Source organism: Calidris pugnax, unplaced genomic scaffold (assembly GCF_001431845.1).
Source record: "Calidris pugnax isolate Ruff unplaced genomic scaffold, ASM143184v1 scaffold24, whole genome shotgun sequence".
Taxonomy (NCBI): Eukaryota; Metazoa; Chordata; class Aves; order Charadriiformes; family Scolopacidae; genus Calidris; species Calidris pugnax.
In genome coordinates this window covers 34,465,512-34,479,813 of record NW_015090922.1, presented here as the reverse complement: position 1 = coordinate 34,479,813, position 14,302 = coordinate 34,465,512, and the positions used below count along the sequence as shown (strand labels likewise).

The 14,302-nt window shown below is 41.4% G+C and overlaps 1 protein-coding gene across 6 annotated transcripts in view; it reads right to left on the bottom strand.

Moving 5' to 3' along the window:
- Window positions 1–14,302, bottom strand: part of GRM1 (glutamate receptor, metabotropic 1) — a 188,251-nt gene that overhangs the window by 20,270 nt on the left and 153,679 nt on the right. For all 6 annotated transcript variants that reach the window (XM_014951092.1, XM_014951093.1, XM_014951095.1 and 3 more), the window contains exon 8: window positions 11,364–12,294. In XM_014951092.1, the coding sequence (XP_014806578.1) occupies window positions 11,364–12,294 (931 nt within the window). The remainder of the gene's footprint in view (window positions 1–11,363; window positions 12,295–14,302) is intronic.

Genomic DNA, 14,302 nt, shown 5'->3' with positions numbered 1-14,302 from the left:
CTCTGTAAGATTAATTTTACGGGGTGGAAGAAAAAATACATTCTGCAAACCATCAGAAGAACCACAGAGAAGGGGAAACAACTTAAGAAGAGATAACTGAAGCGGTAAACTAGAAATGGTAAATTGTTGATAATGCAGTAATAAGAAACCTGGAGTTTTTAGTTTTCAAGTGGGCTTTAAAGTGACAAATTGTGTGATTACTTCTAGCCTGCACAATTGTTTGCTGTTTGCAGTGATAATGCCTTTTAACCTATGCTTGTCAGGTGTGGGAGGCTGAATGCCAGAGCACATATATACTCTAACTTATGTAGCTGACTTGTTATTTCAAAATGAAATAGTCTTTAACAATTTCAATGTGGAGGCAGATGTTCTATTGATACAATATACTTTCCTTTTCAGCCCACACTTAAAGTGGTTTCTTAGAGCCCTTTACCATATCAGAGAACATAACCTGTGTTGTTGGCCAGGATTAATAATCACTCTGACAGTGGATATCTTCTGTGTGGACATTAAATCCGTGATAAAGTCTGTTCTGCAGACTTACAGGCCTGGGTCTGGAAACCCCAAACAAAGAACTGGTGATGCTGAATTTGCCCTTTCATGCTCTTTGGTGCACAGAGCTGATAACTGGGAGAACAGAGGAGAACATGGTCAGATCTCTGCACTGGCTGCGAATGGTACTCCATGCATTTGAGGCAGATGGAAAACTGTATCAGAAGGTAGGTGAGAAAAAACCCCATCAAACATACTAGCTAAAAAAAAAAAATTCAAAGTCAAGCAGGAAGCAAAGATAGAGATATTTAAATTACTCGCTCTTCCCTTTACAAACCCTTATGTTACTGTAGACAAAAAGAAAGAGAAGAAAGAAATTTGCTCCATTACAAAAATCTGTGGAACAGGCATAAAAAAAAAAGGCTTCTGCGGGTGCCTGGCTACTCTGCTGTGTCCTGTTCCTGATCAGGCACAAATGTGTGCAGGGTGTGATCTCACAAAGGCTGGTGCAATCGACTGCTGGGGCATATGTAAGCTGAAAGTGCTGGACTTTTGTTTCCAAAGTTTAGTTAAAGTCCCTTTGTCAAAAATACTCCCAGCTCTGGGTGCTCAAATAGTTGGGGAGAGGGGGGTCAGAACTAAACTGAGCTACTGCTGGTGAGAAACTTTTTCAAACCCCTTCCTTAGTATAGGAATATCTGTGAAGAGCATCCCAAATTTACAGTGATCCTGTAAGTCAGGATAGACTGGTCTTTTTGCCTTGGCATCATCCTGACAAATTTTCTTTGAAACACATTACTGACCAACTGATAGAGCAATGCGCAGGCTTCTTCCCACAGCACAAAATGTATGTGCTGCTATCATCCACCAAGGGCGTTGAAGATATTTCTCTAATGAAACGTAGAGCAACGCTGGACTGAGACTGACACTATATAATCATGATAAAACCCTGCTCAGATGATTTAATTTCTAACAAGGTGGAAAAACACACACGCCTACAGTCCCTTAACAGAGACGGACCATCTTCTCTCTGGGGGTGTGATTTGCCTATGAAGTACAGCCTTGCTAAAAATCAGGAGCTCTGTCAGCATGTGTTTGCAGCACCTGCAGTTCAGCTTGCAGTGTTTCGCTGTGCAAGGCTGCCCTGAGCAAAGGGGAGCGCTCATCACAGGCAGGGATGAGCTCGGTGGACAAGCCAGGAAGAGAGAGGCCTTTTGCATCAGTGAAAGAGGTGACATCCAAGAGTGCTTTCCTCTTCTTGGGCTCTTAAGTGCTTGTCCGTCCCTAAGCATGAAAAAGGATTAAATAAATTAGCAGTAGGAGCTTTCCACTGAATTGAAGGGGTGAATCAAGAATATTTTGCAGGCTATCTTTTAATTTGAGGAAAAAACTACACCTCTCTATTAACTATAGATAGGATAATACAAATATTAGGAAGAAATTCTCTACTGTGAGGGCGGTGAGACACTGGAACACGTTGCCCAGAGAAGTTGTGGATGCCCCCTTCATGTGGATGCCTGAAGTCTTCAAGGCCAGGCTGGATGGGGCTTTGAGGAACCTGGTCTAGTGGGAGGTGTCCCTGCCCGTGGCAGAGGGTTGGAACTCAATGATCTTTAAGGTCCCTTCCAACTCTAACCATTCTATGATTCTATATAGATGTGTATAGTGCTTGTGCTGTTTTACATCCTTATCTAGGGAATATTAGAGATCCGCATTATGTCCTTCAGTACCCAAATTTTTTGTTCAGTTCTAAATTAGCTCAAAGATGCATGAAATCACAAGGTAACTCAGAGATCCCTGCAGAATAAACACTTACAGAATATCTAGCGTGTTTATTCTAGCAAGTGTTCGTACGTGAATTATCATGTGTTCATGAAATGTCACAGCTCTGTTTGCTTCTGCTGAGGGGAGGTGAATAACTGAGGCACAGGGCTGAAACATCAAGCCTTTGAGGATAGGAAGGAGGTAAAATGCATTCTTGACTTAAAAATATCTTAAAGTACCCTCCGTAGACTTGGATTTTAGTTCTTTATTCCATTTCCATTTTAAAATGCTGATTTAAATAAATAAATAGCTGTTATGCATTTTAAAATGATATTTCAGAACACTCCCCTCCCTAAAAATGGGTTGTTGGTGGTTTTTTTTTTTCATAAGTATGTGTTTATGAGAGTTAGAGTCTGACTTTTATATGTAATATAGGGAAATATCCAGGCTTACCCGGATGCAGCCTTCAGCACCTATTTATTTACCTGAAACTCTTAAAAGGTTAAGTTTTCTTCCTTATATTTCTCACAGAGAGGATTTTAACTAAAACAACGTAAGATTATGGTGCTAAGCAGATAAACATCACTTGCATATACCTACATGCGAACACAATTGTTTGTATCATTCACTGTTGAGTTGGTGTTTTTTTGTAGCATCCTAACTGGATTGCTATGACTAGATTTCAGAATAAAAACGCAATAAATAATGTATAGAAATACAAAAAATACAAGGAAATGTAATAAGTGATCCAGTCAAGCAAGAAATTAAATTACAAGTGGTGTCCTTATTCCTGTGTTTTATGCCAAGAAAGATACTAGCCTTTCCCAGGATTTCTGGAGTACTGTGTTTGCTTCACTTCACTCAAGAAGCAGAGATTGTGATACATAACTGTAAAGCTCCCCTCTGATGTAGTTGTGTATCTATGCATCATTGTGTTTAAGTATATTGAGATTCATTACACAAAGCTGCCTGGTGCTACAGCAGTGCTGAAAACAACAACTGAAAACAGCGTTTTGTGATTCAGTATCTTGAAAGCAGCAAAACAAGAGATGGAGCTGAAAAGCAAAGTTCTCCAAGAGTCCTTTCGTAAAAACCAGGCTGCACTCAGAGATCATTCCTTGTGTTTACGTCCTGTCAAAATCCCTTGGAAGAACAGAGTTGTGAATACCCATGAAAAGAAAGTGGCAAAATTGCCCTGGACTGTGAAAAAGGGAAGAAATTACATAAAACCTTACACAACAATCCAATTAAAATGTGGCTTTGACTTGTGACAAAGCAGAAGTCTGTCTGGGAGCCCAGATGCAGATACTGTGCCCTGTAAACTAATTCAATATAACCTGGGTTTTGTCTGAGGGGGGTTTATTCCCACTGCTCTTAGTGGGAGACCACTGCAGAACCTCATTGCTTTTCTTATTTATTTCTCTTAAATGCAGTCTCAGGCAGCCTCTGTTTGGTGACAGAAAGAAATCCAGAGGAATGAGCCTAAAATGCCAGACCTCTTGGATTTTACTTGGTGGCAATCATCCCAGTCATGTTGGATATCTGCCCCTGCCCCTTCCCCTCAGCTTGCTGAGTAATTGGTTATGCATCTGCTGGGACTCCCTTTAGCTGGGGGTAATTTGCAAGGAAAACTTTAAGTGCCTTATGCAGCCTTGCCCCTATTTCTTATTAGAAGGAAAAATAAATTCTGTGTCTCCAGACTGGTTATATTGTACATATATACAGGTACACAATATAATTTGGTATATGCATTTGCCATCCCTGGTTTATAAATAAGTACAGTTTCTAGTATTAATTTAAATAACTAGAAAGAATATTATTGTGGAAGTGACATCTCAGAGTTATTTGTCACCATTTCTGATGCATGGACAGAACTACAACATATCTGTTAAAGTAAATGCAAATTCAAGGCTACAGAGGACAATATTAGATATAATTACATAGCTCAAATTTAATGGCCAAGCCTGCAGCAGGGTTAGAATAAATTGCTATTGGATTACTAAGTTTCATACTCCATTATTTTGTGTTTGTTTCCAATTCTTTAACATCAGTTGTAAGAGTCCCTTTGGAAACATGTAACTGTCTTCTGGGAGTTTTAAATATTCCCTTAAATCAATATACTGCCAAGGACTGAATAGCTTGACTGAGTTTGTTGAATTTTCTCATTTGAAATTCACATCACACACACAAGAGAACTGGGTAAGAGCTGTTACCTGACACAGTGCTATGTGTCCTCAAAGTCATTAATGGTTTAATCCCAGTAAATACCCCAGTAAAACCAACAAACGTACCAGGTCCTGAGAGGGAGATGTTTGGCATTAAAACCTTTAACTATCCCTGTGACTATTCCAGATGCTTTCCCCAATATGCACTGCAACCTCAGGAAAGGGTGAAGGACTACACTGCATACAGAAGCTAGGCAAATGCCAGGGAAGACTGTGACAGGGAGAGGAGTCGGGTCAGACCAAGGTGCCACCTGCCTTTCCTATGGCAGCTGTGGCACAAGGGAACCACACCAGAGCTGCTGCCACATCTCTGTCTGCACTGTGAAAGAAGCAAACTTCTCTGTGCTATGGTGGGATGCCAGGGTGATCCAAGTGCCCTTTGATTGTGGAGCCCCATGCCCTGATGGAGCACCAGGAGCCATACGGCCACAGACCAGCACTGCACCTTGCACCTCATGGTGCCACTGCTCTACAGAGTCAGCATCAAAACAGGGCCTGGACATCAGCATTTTATTGTTGGGTTGGTTACTGGAGAGAACAGACATACAATGACACATAAATTATTGAAATAAAAAACCTAACTTGTCCTGTACCATTTTTCCAACTCCCTTCTTTTTTGTTGTAGAAGCTTACAACCTTTCTGCTGTTTCAAAACTCTCTCCTATAATACGTCTCCCCACTCTGGGGTAAGCCTCAGCAGGGTGGCTGTGCAGGCTTAAGCCTAGCAGGTGGCCTAGCAGGTTTAAGGGTCTTCTTGAAAATACCTTGGAATTTTGTATTTTCCAAGGTCTGTAATGGTAAAAAATAAAGGGCTGTCTTATTGTGTATGCAATACTACTAGAGAACATGAGAAGTTTACCCACTACATCAATTTTCCAAATTGCAAAGCAAGCTAGCCTGGAATTTCCCAATAGATTCAGCAATTGTCACTATACTGGTTTGGCAATGCTTTAAGATAAAACTACACTCGATGGTAATCTGTACAACAAGCATTTAGAGATAATTCTTATATGCTGCTGGCTACGTGACACAATTTAGGACCAAAGAAAATGCTTAAATATATTGTATTCTCAGATAGGATTTATGTCCTGAAGTGTAGGACTTTAACAGTCTATTCTCTTTTATAGGAGAAGGTACAATGGTGACCAATTATTATTCCTCCTCCTTGCGCTTTCCACTACATTTTCTTATTTCAGATCTTTTGATGCATTTCAGCCAGACAGAGTGAAATATTCCCCGTAAGGCTGTGCCAGGTTGAGATTGGTTTTGTTCAATTTCACATGCTTTAGCCTGCAGAGGTCAGGACAAAAGCCATTGTTTTACTTACATTAAAAGTGTTTTTGTGTCTTTTGTTCTCACTTCTCTTCCCTCCACCCTTATCTCCAGATAGCATATTGACTGCGTGGAGTAGTAACGTGAGAGCGAGAAGAGGGAATACTCCTGAGCACCTCTTCCTATGATGAGGCACACAGGTTCAATCAAGTAAGAGGCTGTAAAAGGTCCACATTTGTATGGCTGCAACTGAACATGCTGAACATTTACTCTCTGTTTCTGGAAGCTCCAACTCTTGCCATGCTGCACTCTGCATTTGCCTCCTCCCACTGTCACCAGTGAAATAAAATGTCCTGCCTTCTGGACGTACTTATGCTAAGATTCCCCTCACTGTGTGTCTGTGGGAGGCTTTGAAAATGAAGGAGCTGAGGAGCCCAAAAGCATTTGTGGACTGTGAGTCGCCAAGTGAAATGAGTCCCAGCAAAACACGGCATGTCAGCACAGCTGGTTCAAGATGAAATGGCAACTCAGCAAGTCAGTTTAAAGAGAAAGATTAACTTAAAAATACCTGGAGATACTTTTATAACTGGCAAGACAAAAAAGCAGATGGTTCCCTAAGGCCTGGTAAGGGAACAGACACATCTTACTAGAGGTAACGGAGAAACCTGATTCCCAGTTAAAAAATGTATGTAAAGACATCCAGTACAGAAGGAGAGAGGATGAAGAGCAGGAACAGGCTACGGTAAAGGAAACAGGGACTAGGGAACTTTGGGTTGCCCAACATTTTTAACTGGAACAAAATAAAGCCATTTTGAGAGATCATTGGCCCAGGTGCCTCCTGGACACTGCTTAGAGTGGAGCAGCCTGGAGGCATGGACTGCCAAAACATGTTAAAAAGCTAAATAAAAAGTACATTTGGAAATATTTGAAAAACAAGAATTCATTTATGAGGGCAGACAGCTGGAGGAAAAATATCTGAATGCAAATATATTAAAATTACAAGGGGGGAAGCAGGTGGCTTACACATTTAATGTGGAGTCCTGGCCACTCAGTGGTATCACTAGTTGGCCTTCCTATCAACTCAGATTTTGCTACACAGCTTATGTTGACAACTAAATCCTTACTCTGATTCAAAATGAACTAAAATAAATGGTGCCCAGGCCTGGGGGTCTCAACCATTAAAATAATTTATATGTGAAGACAGAAGCAGTAGCTTCACTGCAAAACAGCATCACTGGTAACATCACAGCCAAATCTAGAACTAATTAACCAAAGATGCACAATGAACTTATCTTCTGTGGTCCCCTTTGCAACACTGATCATTCTCATGCCACCGCAGCCCACAAGAAGCATGGAAGAAGAGGTGAGCCTTGCTGTGTGGTTCAAAATCTATTTGAAGTGTGTATGTGGACTACAGAAAAGCAACACAACAGACATGCAGGCTGCAGACCTGGCTTCAGCCTCCTGCACATTGAGTAGGGTCTATTTGAAGCAGTGGCTGGAGAAGATGTTTCCTGAACCCTCCTTAAGACCAGCATCTTCAGTGTCACTGGTTACTTTTTATGCACATAGTACAGAAAGGAGCATTGCTTCCTCAGGGAAGCAGTCGTACAGGCACAGCACAGGAGTGCTACAAGCTTCAAGCTGATTGACCCTTGTAGACCAAAGTAACATTTGTGGTCAAGAACAAGGCTAATGATCACAGCAAGATCCGTATCTGAAAGTTACAATCTCACAGCTGGGAAAAAGAAAAGATTAAAAATGCTCTCCTTAAAAATGCTGCTATGTCATCATCCTGTAACAGCCAAGATCTCATAATGTCATCAAGCAGCAAATTCTAACAATAAATGTCCCCACAAAGCTTCAATAAAAGCAGCAGATATCACTCTCTCTCCGTCTCTCTTGATGGAGTTGTTCTATTTTTTATATGTACTTAAATATTCATTTGGCAAGAGGGAGAGACTGACAGTAGGTTGGTACTGAAGACACTCGCGAGGGATCTCTCAGACCCAGATTCAAGCTCTCTCACAGAATAATACAGAGCATTTCTCTAGGGTTTGCATAAGGATTTTTTTCTCTGTTCCAGGACGCATTGCTGGACAAGAACAGAGAGAAAGGACAAGACTTGCTTTGGGACAGTGCATGGTCCAGTTATAGGGCATTCACCTGGGAAGTGAAGAAGATGCTCTTAACCTAAATGAGTGCCTTAACTAAAGGCCGTTGGGACAAATTTCCCTATTTCCCTCATGCCTTCACCCCTCCATGGGGGAAAGTTTCCCAATGCCTTTTTCCCTTCATGGGAAAAAAAAAAAGCAAGTCCCATTGGCCCAGAGAGGCTCCCTACCATCAAAGCCCAAATCTGTGAAATGTTTTGAGAGGCCAGAATTTTCTGATGGAAAACATATTCCACTGGAAACTTCCCAGCCAGCTCTATTTAAAATAGTGCTGGCTGTAGTTGCTTAATTAATTCAACCCAGTAAGGTAGAGTCCAAACCCTCATGCACATGGCGTCTTCAGAGTGCAGCAGACCAGTAAAGGCAGTGTGCTCTGTGATTTAGGTGAAGACCAGCGTTACTAATTTGTTGTCACTGAAACTCTGTTGGTAATACAGCTGGGACAGGCATTTTTCAAGAGGACTTTCTGACCTCTGTATCAGCACCTGCTGTAGCTGAAGGTTTTGAACTGAATAATAGATCCTGCGTTAAGAGACTTCCTTGGTTAATTCTTTTGCTCTACTTTGGGAAGGAGAAAGAAAGAGTGGTTTGGCTTGCTCTAGTCCCCAGGCTGTACTAGTTAAACTACGAGCACAACATTGCATGTGAGTGCCTTATCAAGGCTTATATAAGTTTGGCTTGGCCTTGTAAATGTAAACTAGTTTCCATTTTTAAAACTAACTCAATTTAACTCTCTGTCTGCAGTCAATTTAATTTAGATGGATGCCACTTTTCTGTTTAGTAATTGGAATTCACTGGATTAGCAGAGGAGTGGTTTGATACAGACAGGAAAAGAGATGAAAAGTGAAAAGTAGAAAAACAAAAACAAGCTAGGAAGAGAGAGTAGAGAAAATGAGAAAATGGATGGAAAGTTGAAGCTAGAAAATAAATCTTTTGAGTGAAGCACTGATGGCCACTTACAGACAGAAAAATGTGGCCACAGGGAGGGACAATTACAGAGTCAAGAAGAAGAGCAACATGCTTAGAGGTCTGAATTACTGAAAAACTGGCTAATAAATCCCAGATTTTGATAAGAAATGAAAAAAAACTTTGAAAATCAGCCTGGATGTCATTCCTGTGGGCATTAAGCATGTTCTGGCAGTTTCAAGTCCTGTTACAGGAAGGACGTGACTACACGTTTGAGAGACCTATGTGCTTCAAAGGCTTCAGCAAATCCTACTTTTTCTTTCTTGATTTCCTTAGTGACTCACGCTTCTTTATCTATGTCAGCGCAATGTCCTCACAAGCTTTGCAGTGGGATCTGCTAGGAGCTAAACCACCTTCCAAAGCCCTGAAATGGCATTTTGAGCCGTCTTGTGACTTTATTTCCAAAGCTACATGTTTGTATACTACACTGCTTTCAGTTCTTCATGGCCATGTATAGAGAGGCGTGCCATCCTTCTCCATCAGCAAGCCTGGCATGCCTCTGCATTTGTGCTGGCTTTGGTGAAGAACATAGCAGTAACTGCAAAAGAGGTTTAGGCCAGAGGTTGGGATTTTGCTGTGGAAAAGATCTGGAGGCTTGACCCGAGACAAAAAAAAAACAAAACATATTAATGAGGTGCTGAGCTTTTAGTTTAGAAGAGCATCTTAAAGCTCTGTAGTTTGTTTTTTTTTTTGCTTCATACTGCTCACACAGGTTTAACAGAGAGGTCAAGAAAGTCTTACCAAAATTAAGCAACAAACAAATTGCTAAAAAGCTCAGGTAAGCCCTGTTGGTTTTTTTAAGGTGACAATGCTGAGGGGGAAGCTCAGATTTTGAACAGGTTGAAATATTTTCTCATATTATCAACTGCATTCTAAATATATTGCAGTTGGATCTTTGACAGTACAATTTCCTTGGTGAAAGTAGCAGAACAGTAAGCACCACAAAGAAATAGTTACTAAGTTTCTCATGATCTAAAATACTGAATAGTCCTTTTGTTTGTCAGACATCATCTTAAAGATACCAACAGCGTTAGCCAGAGACTACGCTGCAGACAGAGCACACTAGTTTCCTACAGACATGTAAGACTTCCACAGAGTCAGAGGAAGGTGGATCAGGCTCCATCTTCCTATTTGCATGGAATTCAAGCTCTTGAGCTACAGAATTTTTTGGCCATCTCCCTGCATGGGAGGGTCCCTGCCTGCCTGCCTGCTCCCTCTCTGTCTAGCTGAGGAGCTGGCATTCTTATCACGGCCACCATGGCACACTGAGCTGTATATTTGGGTTACTTATGTCTACACCCCCTTCTCTTCTGACCCCCTGTCTGGCAACTAAATAAAAAGTATTGAAGTAGCATAAAGGCAAAATTGATCGCAGCATGGGTTTTCTATGGTATTACCTCCATCCTTATGCTTTCCATCTCCAGGACATACGAAAATGGTTCTTATGCAAACTGAATCGAAATCAACTCGAGTGACTCAGAGAAATCTACAGATCCCAAAGAGCTGGAAATTAAATGATTTTTTTTTTTCTATCAGGAAGCTCAGAAATATAGCTGTCACTGCTTCTTTATTATTTTGATTATTTTTTTAATTGGGACAAAAAATAATCTAAGCTCATGTCTAGCCCTATGGTGCTTCTTTAAAGATTAAAAACCAGTAAGATAATAAAGAATGCAAATGTTCAGACAGCTGCTCACAGGGAGATGCTGTTTGAAGTAACAGTTCTTTCTCCGCCTCTGTTACAGCTGGGCTCCTTTTCATTATTAACAAGGAAAATAACAAGTTCAATAGATGTGGATGCAAGTTCATTTTCACCATCAGTTGATTTCTGCAACTTTCACACCAACATGGGGTTTTGCGAACATGGACAAGTTTACACCAATGATGATTAAGAGCATTACTCATAATTCTGAATATTAAATAGAGCATAGGGATAATATGAAGTGTACTTTTGGATCACACTCATGAGGACTGTCACAAAACACTACCTTAAAAACTAATGTTCAATCCCCAGCTTTCACACACACATCCCGGTGGCCTTAGACAAGTACATGTGATTTACAACCACTCAGACATGGATTTCTGGTCCCCTTTCCCAAAAGGCTGTAATAGCACCTCAGTTTGAACATAAGGCAGAGCAACTGCACACGGGGGCCTGAGATCCCCATCACATACACGGAGAGATGGGAGAAGTTGCAAATGGAGCTCAGTTACTCTGCCACCGCCTGGCCTGCCCCAGAGGTAGAGGGAGTTGGGTAAAGGGCTGCCTTTAGGGCAGGAGAGAATAAGAAGCAACATGTCAATATCCGCCTGAGGCTTAGATCTAAAGAATCATTTCCACCTTTTCTGCTACACATGAGATGAAAGACTGTTACATACCTTACTATTCAGTAGACTATGATCAACCAAGAGAGGATGGCAAAGAGAGGAACATAAAGAGATAGATGTGTACCTGCAGTCAATCACTTACTTTGGATTTCCAGCCCCTGGCTTCTTTCTCCGGAATATGTTGAGGAAAGTGTTGGACTTGCAAGGTGCCTTGCCATCCCCGACATGCATACGCACCACATCTGAGGTGGTGAAGGCACTGCGGACGTTCCTCTCAGGCTTGGCTATGATGATGTACATCTTAGGAGTGAACATGCACCCCAGAGCCACCGTCACGCTCAGGCTCACCGCAAAACAGGTGGTGATGATCTTGTAGTTGCTCCCAAAGTAGATAGGCACAAAGGCCAGCCAGATGATACAAGTGGTGTACATGGTGAATGCAATGTACTTGGCCTCATTGAAATTGGCAGGCACATTGCGAGTCTTGAAGGCATAGTACGTGCAGCTCATGATGAGGAGTCCATTGTAGCCCACAGGAGCCACGACGCCTAGGTTGCTGGTGTTGCAGATAAGGTAAACTTCCTTAATGCTGGGGTAGGAGAGGATGGGCATCGGGGGCTCCAGGATTATCAGCGTGATCACCAGTGTCAGCTGCACGCTGATCAAAATGGAGGCAATGACTACTTGGGCCCATGCGCTCATGAAACGTGGCTTGCGGGTACAGATCTTCTTTTTGCTGCCTGCCAGGATGCGTGCAATGCGGTTGGTTTTGGTCACAAGGGCAGAATAGCACATGGCAGAGGAGAGACCCACCAGAAGGCGCTGGAGGTAGCAGGATGTCGTGGTGGGTTTAGCTATAAGGGTGAAAGGGCAGACGTAACCCAGAAAGATGCCAGCAAGGATAATGTAGCAGAGCTCCCGACTGGAGGATTTGACAACAGGGGTGTCCCTGTAGAGCACAAAGATAAGGGTGACAAACATGGTGACCAGGATCCCAAGGCAGGAAAAGACCACAGCCACAATAGACTCTATATTGCTCCACTGGAGGTACTTTACAGTGATGGGTTCACAGCCTGCAGTGTACAGAAAAGAAACAGAGTGTTAGAAAGGTAGCTGATTGAAGAAAGAACTGGTTTTTTTTCTGGCTCCCAATATAATTCAAACATTATTTTATCCCTTTGTGCCAGGGATTATTAAAAACATTTTACAAAGGAGTGAACTGCAGCATGGAAAAGTTTGGATGAAATATGTTAAAAAAAACAGCCATCAATTTTGGGTGTCCCAAGCATTTGCTCATGATGCTACAAAGAGAAATGAGATTTGGAAGTTTTTTTGTAATTTTTCTTGCAATACCTGTTGACAAGCTCAGCATATCAAAGGCAGAACTGGGAACATAACCCAAACAAACTCAGCACCACCTCTTCATTTCAGCCGGGAAAGGATTGTTACAAATCAGAATATCAGAATGGTTAGCTTTTTGACTTCCTTAGATGAAATTATTTTAATCTTTATTGAAATCACTGTGACTTGACCCAATACATTTTTATGAGGGTGATTTAATAAATAATAGAAATTAATTAAAGGACTATGGGCAGAAAAATGTTAATAATCCAAAGTTGTAATGGAACTACCCCCTGGATACCGTACCTTCTTAGTATATTTCTGCTTTTTTTTTCTCTTAACACTACCTTAGTCTCATTTTCTCAAACCCCCTGAGCATTGTTTTTCCACTAAATAATGTAATTTAATTCTTACAGAAAAGACAAACCCACAAAATATATTTTCCACTAAATAATGTAATTTAATTCTTATGGAAAAGTCAAACCACAAAATATGCATGTCTTCAAAAAAATAATCAGAAAGGCTGTCCTTTATGACTGGTACAGATGTGAAACACAGCAAGATGGTACTTAACTGCTCTCACACACACTCAAGTTAAAGGAGTCTCTGGCTACCTTCCTCGTTGTGCTGAAGATGTAATAACATTACAGACAACTCAAGTTAAAGGAGTCTCTGGCTACCTTCTTCATTGTGCTGAAGATATAATAACATTACAGACAAAATAAAATCCTCTGTGTTAATAGGATGTTGCAGCTGTGAAGCTGAGTTGCTGAAAACCTTCATTCTGGCGTTTCCTAATTTCTGTTCTTGACTGAATAGTGCCCAAAATGCTTTTAATATATTTCTGTATCACAAGGTAAGTACCCATGGCCTCTTCTACTCTTTTGCTTTTCCTTAGACCCAGTTCACCTTTTGTGCCTTTCCTCCACCTCTCATGTATCTTTCCTCCCAGTCCCTCACCATGTCCATCTCAGTTCCTCTCCCAGCTCAAAGTACCCATGGCCTCTTCTACTCTTTTGCTTTTCCTTAGACCCAGTTCACCTTTTGTGCCTTTCCTCCACCTCTCATGTATCTTTCCTCCCAGTCCCTCACCATGTCCATCTCAGTTCCCCTCCCAGCTCAGTTTTTTCCTAGTCAGCCACCTCTCCCCCAGCTGTCTCCCTTACGAACACTGCCAATCCAGGTTTTCACATCCTGGACTGGCTGCTCGTCACCCTCACCTGTCTGGGTTGCTGGATGTAGCTGGGAAGAGCAGGGAAAAAGTGGTGGTGTTAGCGAGCTTGTAAAGAGAGGCATTTTTCTCCTCTCAGTTTTGCTGCAAAATCTTAGCAAGGGCCCTGATATTGCCATGAGCAAAAGTCATGCTCAGCCCCTTCCTCCTCAGTATGCAGAATATCTGCAGAAACCAATCTCTATGAACTAAAAGCTTCTCAGGCCCACAGTTTTGCTCACTTTATATGTCAATCTCTATGAACTAAAAGCTTCTCAGGCCTGCAGTTTTGTCACTTTATGTGCATCTTCCACAGGGTGACACAAAATTACCAATACCTCTACAAAATGTAAAGTCCTTCCAAATATAGTACGCAGAGGTATGGATCAGGGTTGAACAGTTTTACTGTAACCTCATTTTGAGAAATAGAAAAAGAAAAAAGTGGTTTTGTTGAAATTAACCTCATTTTGAGAAATAGAAAAAGAAAAACGTGGTTTTATTGAAATTAAAAAAAAAAAAAAAATCAGCCT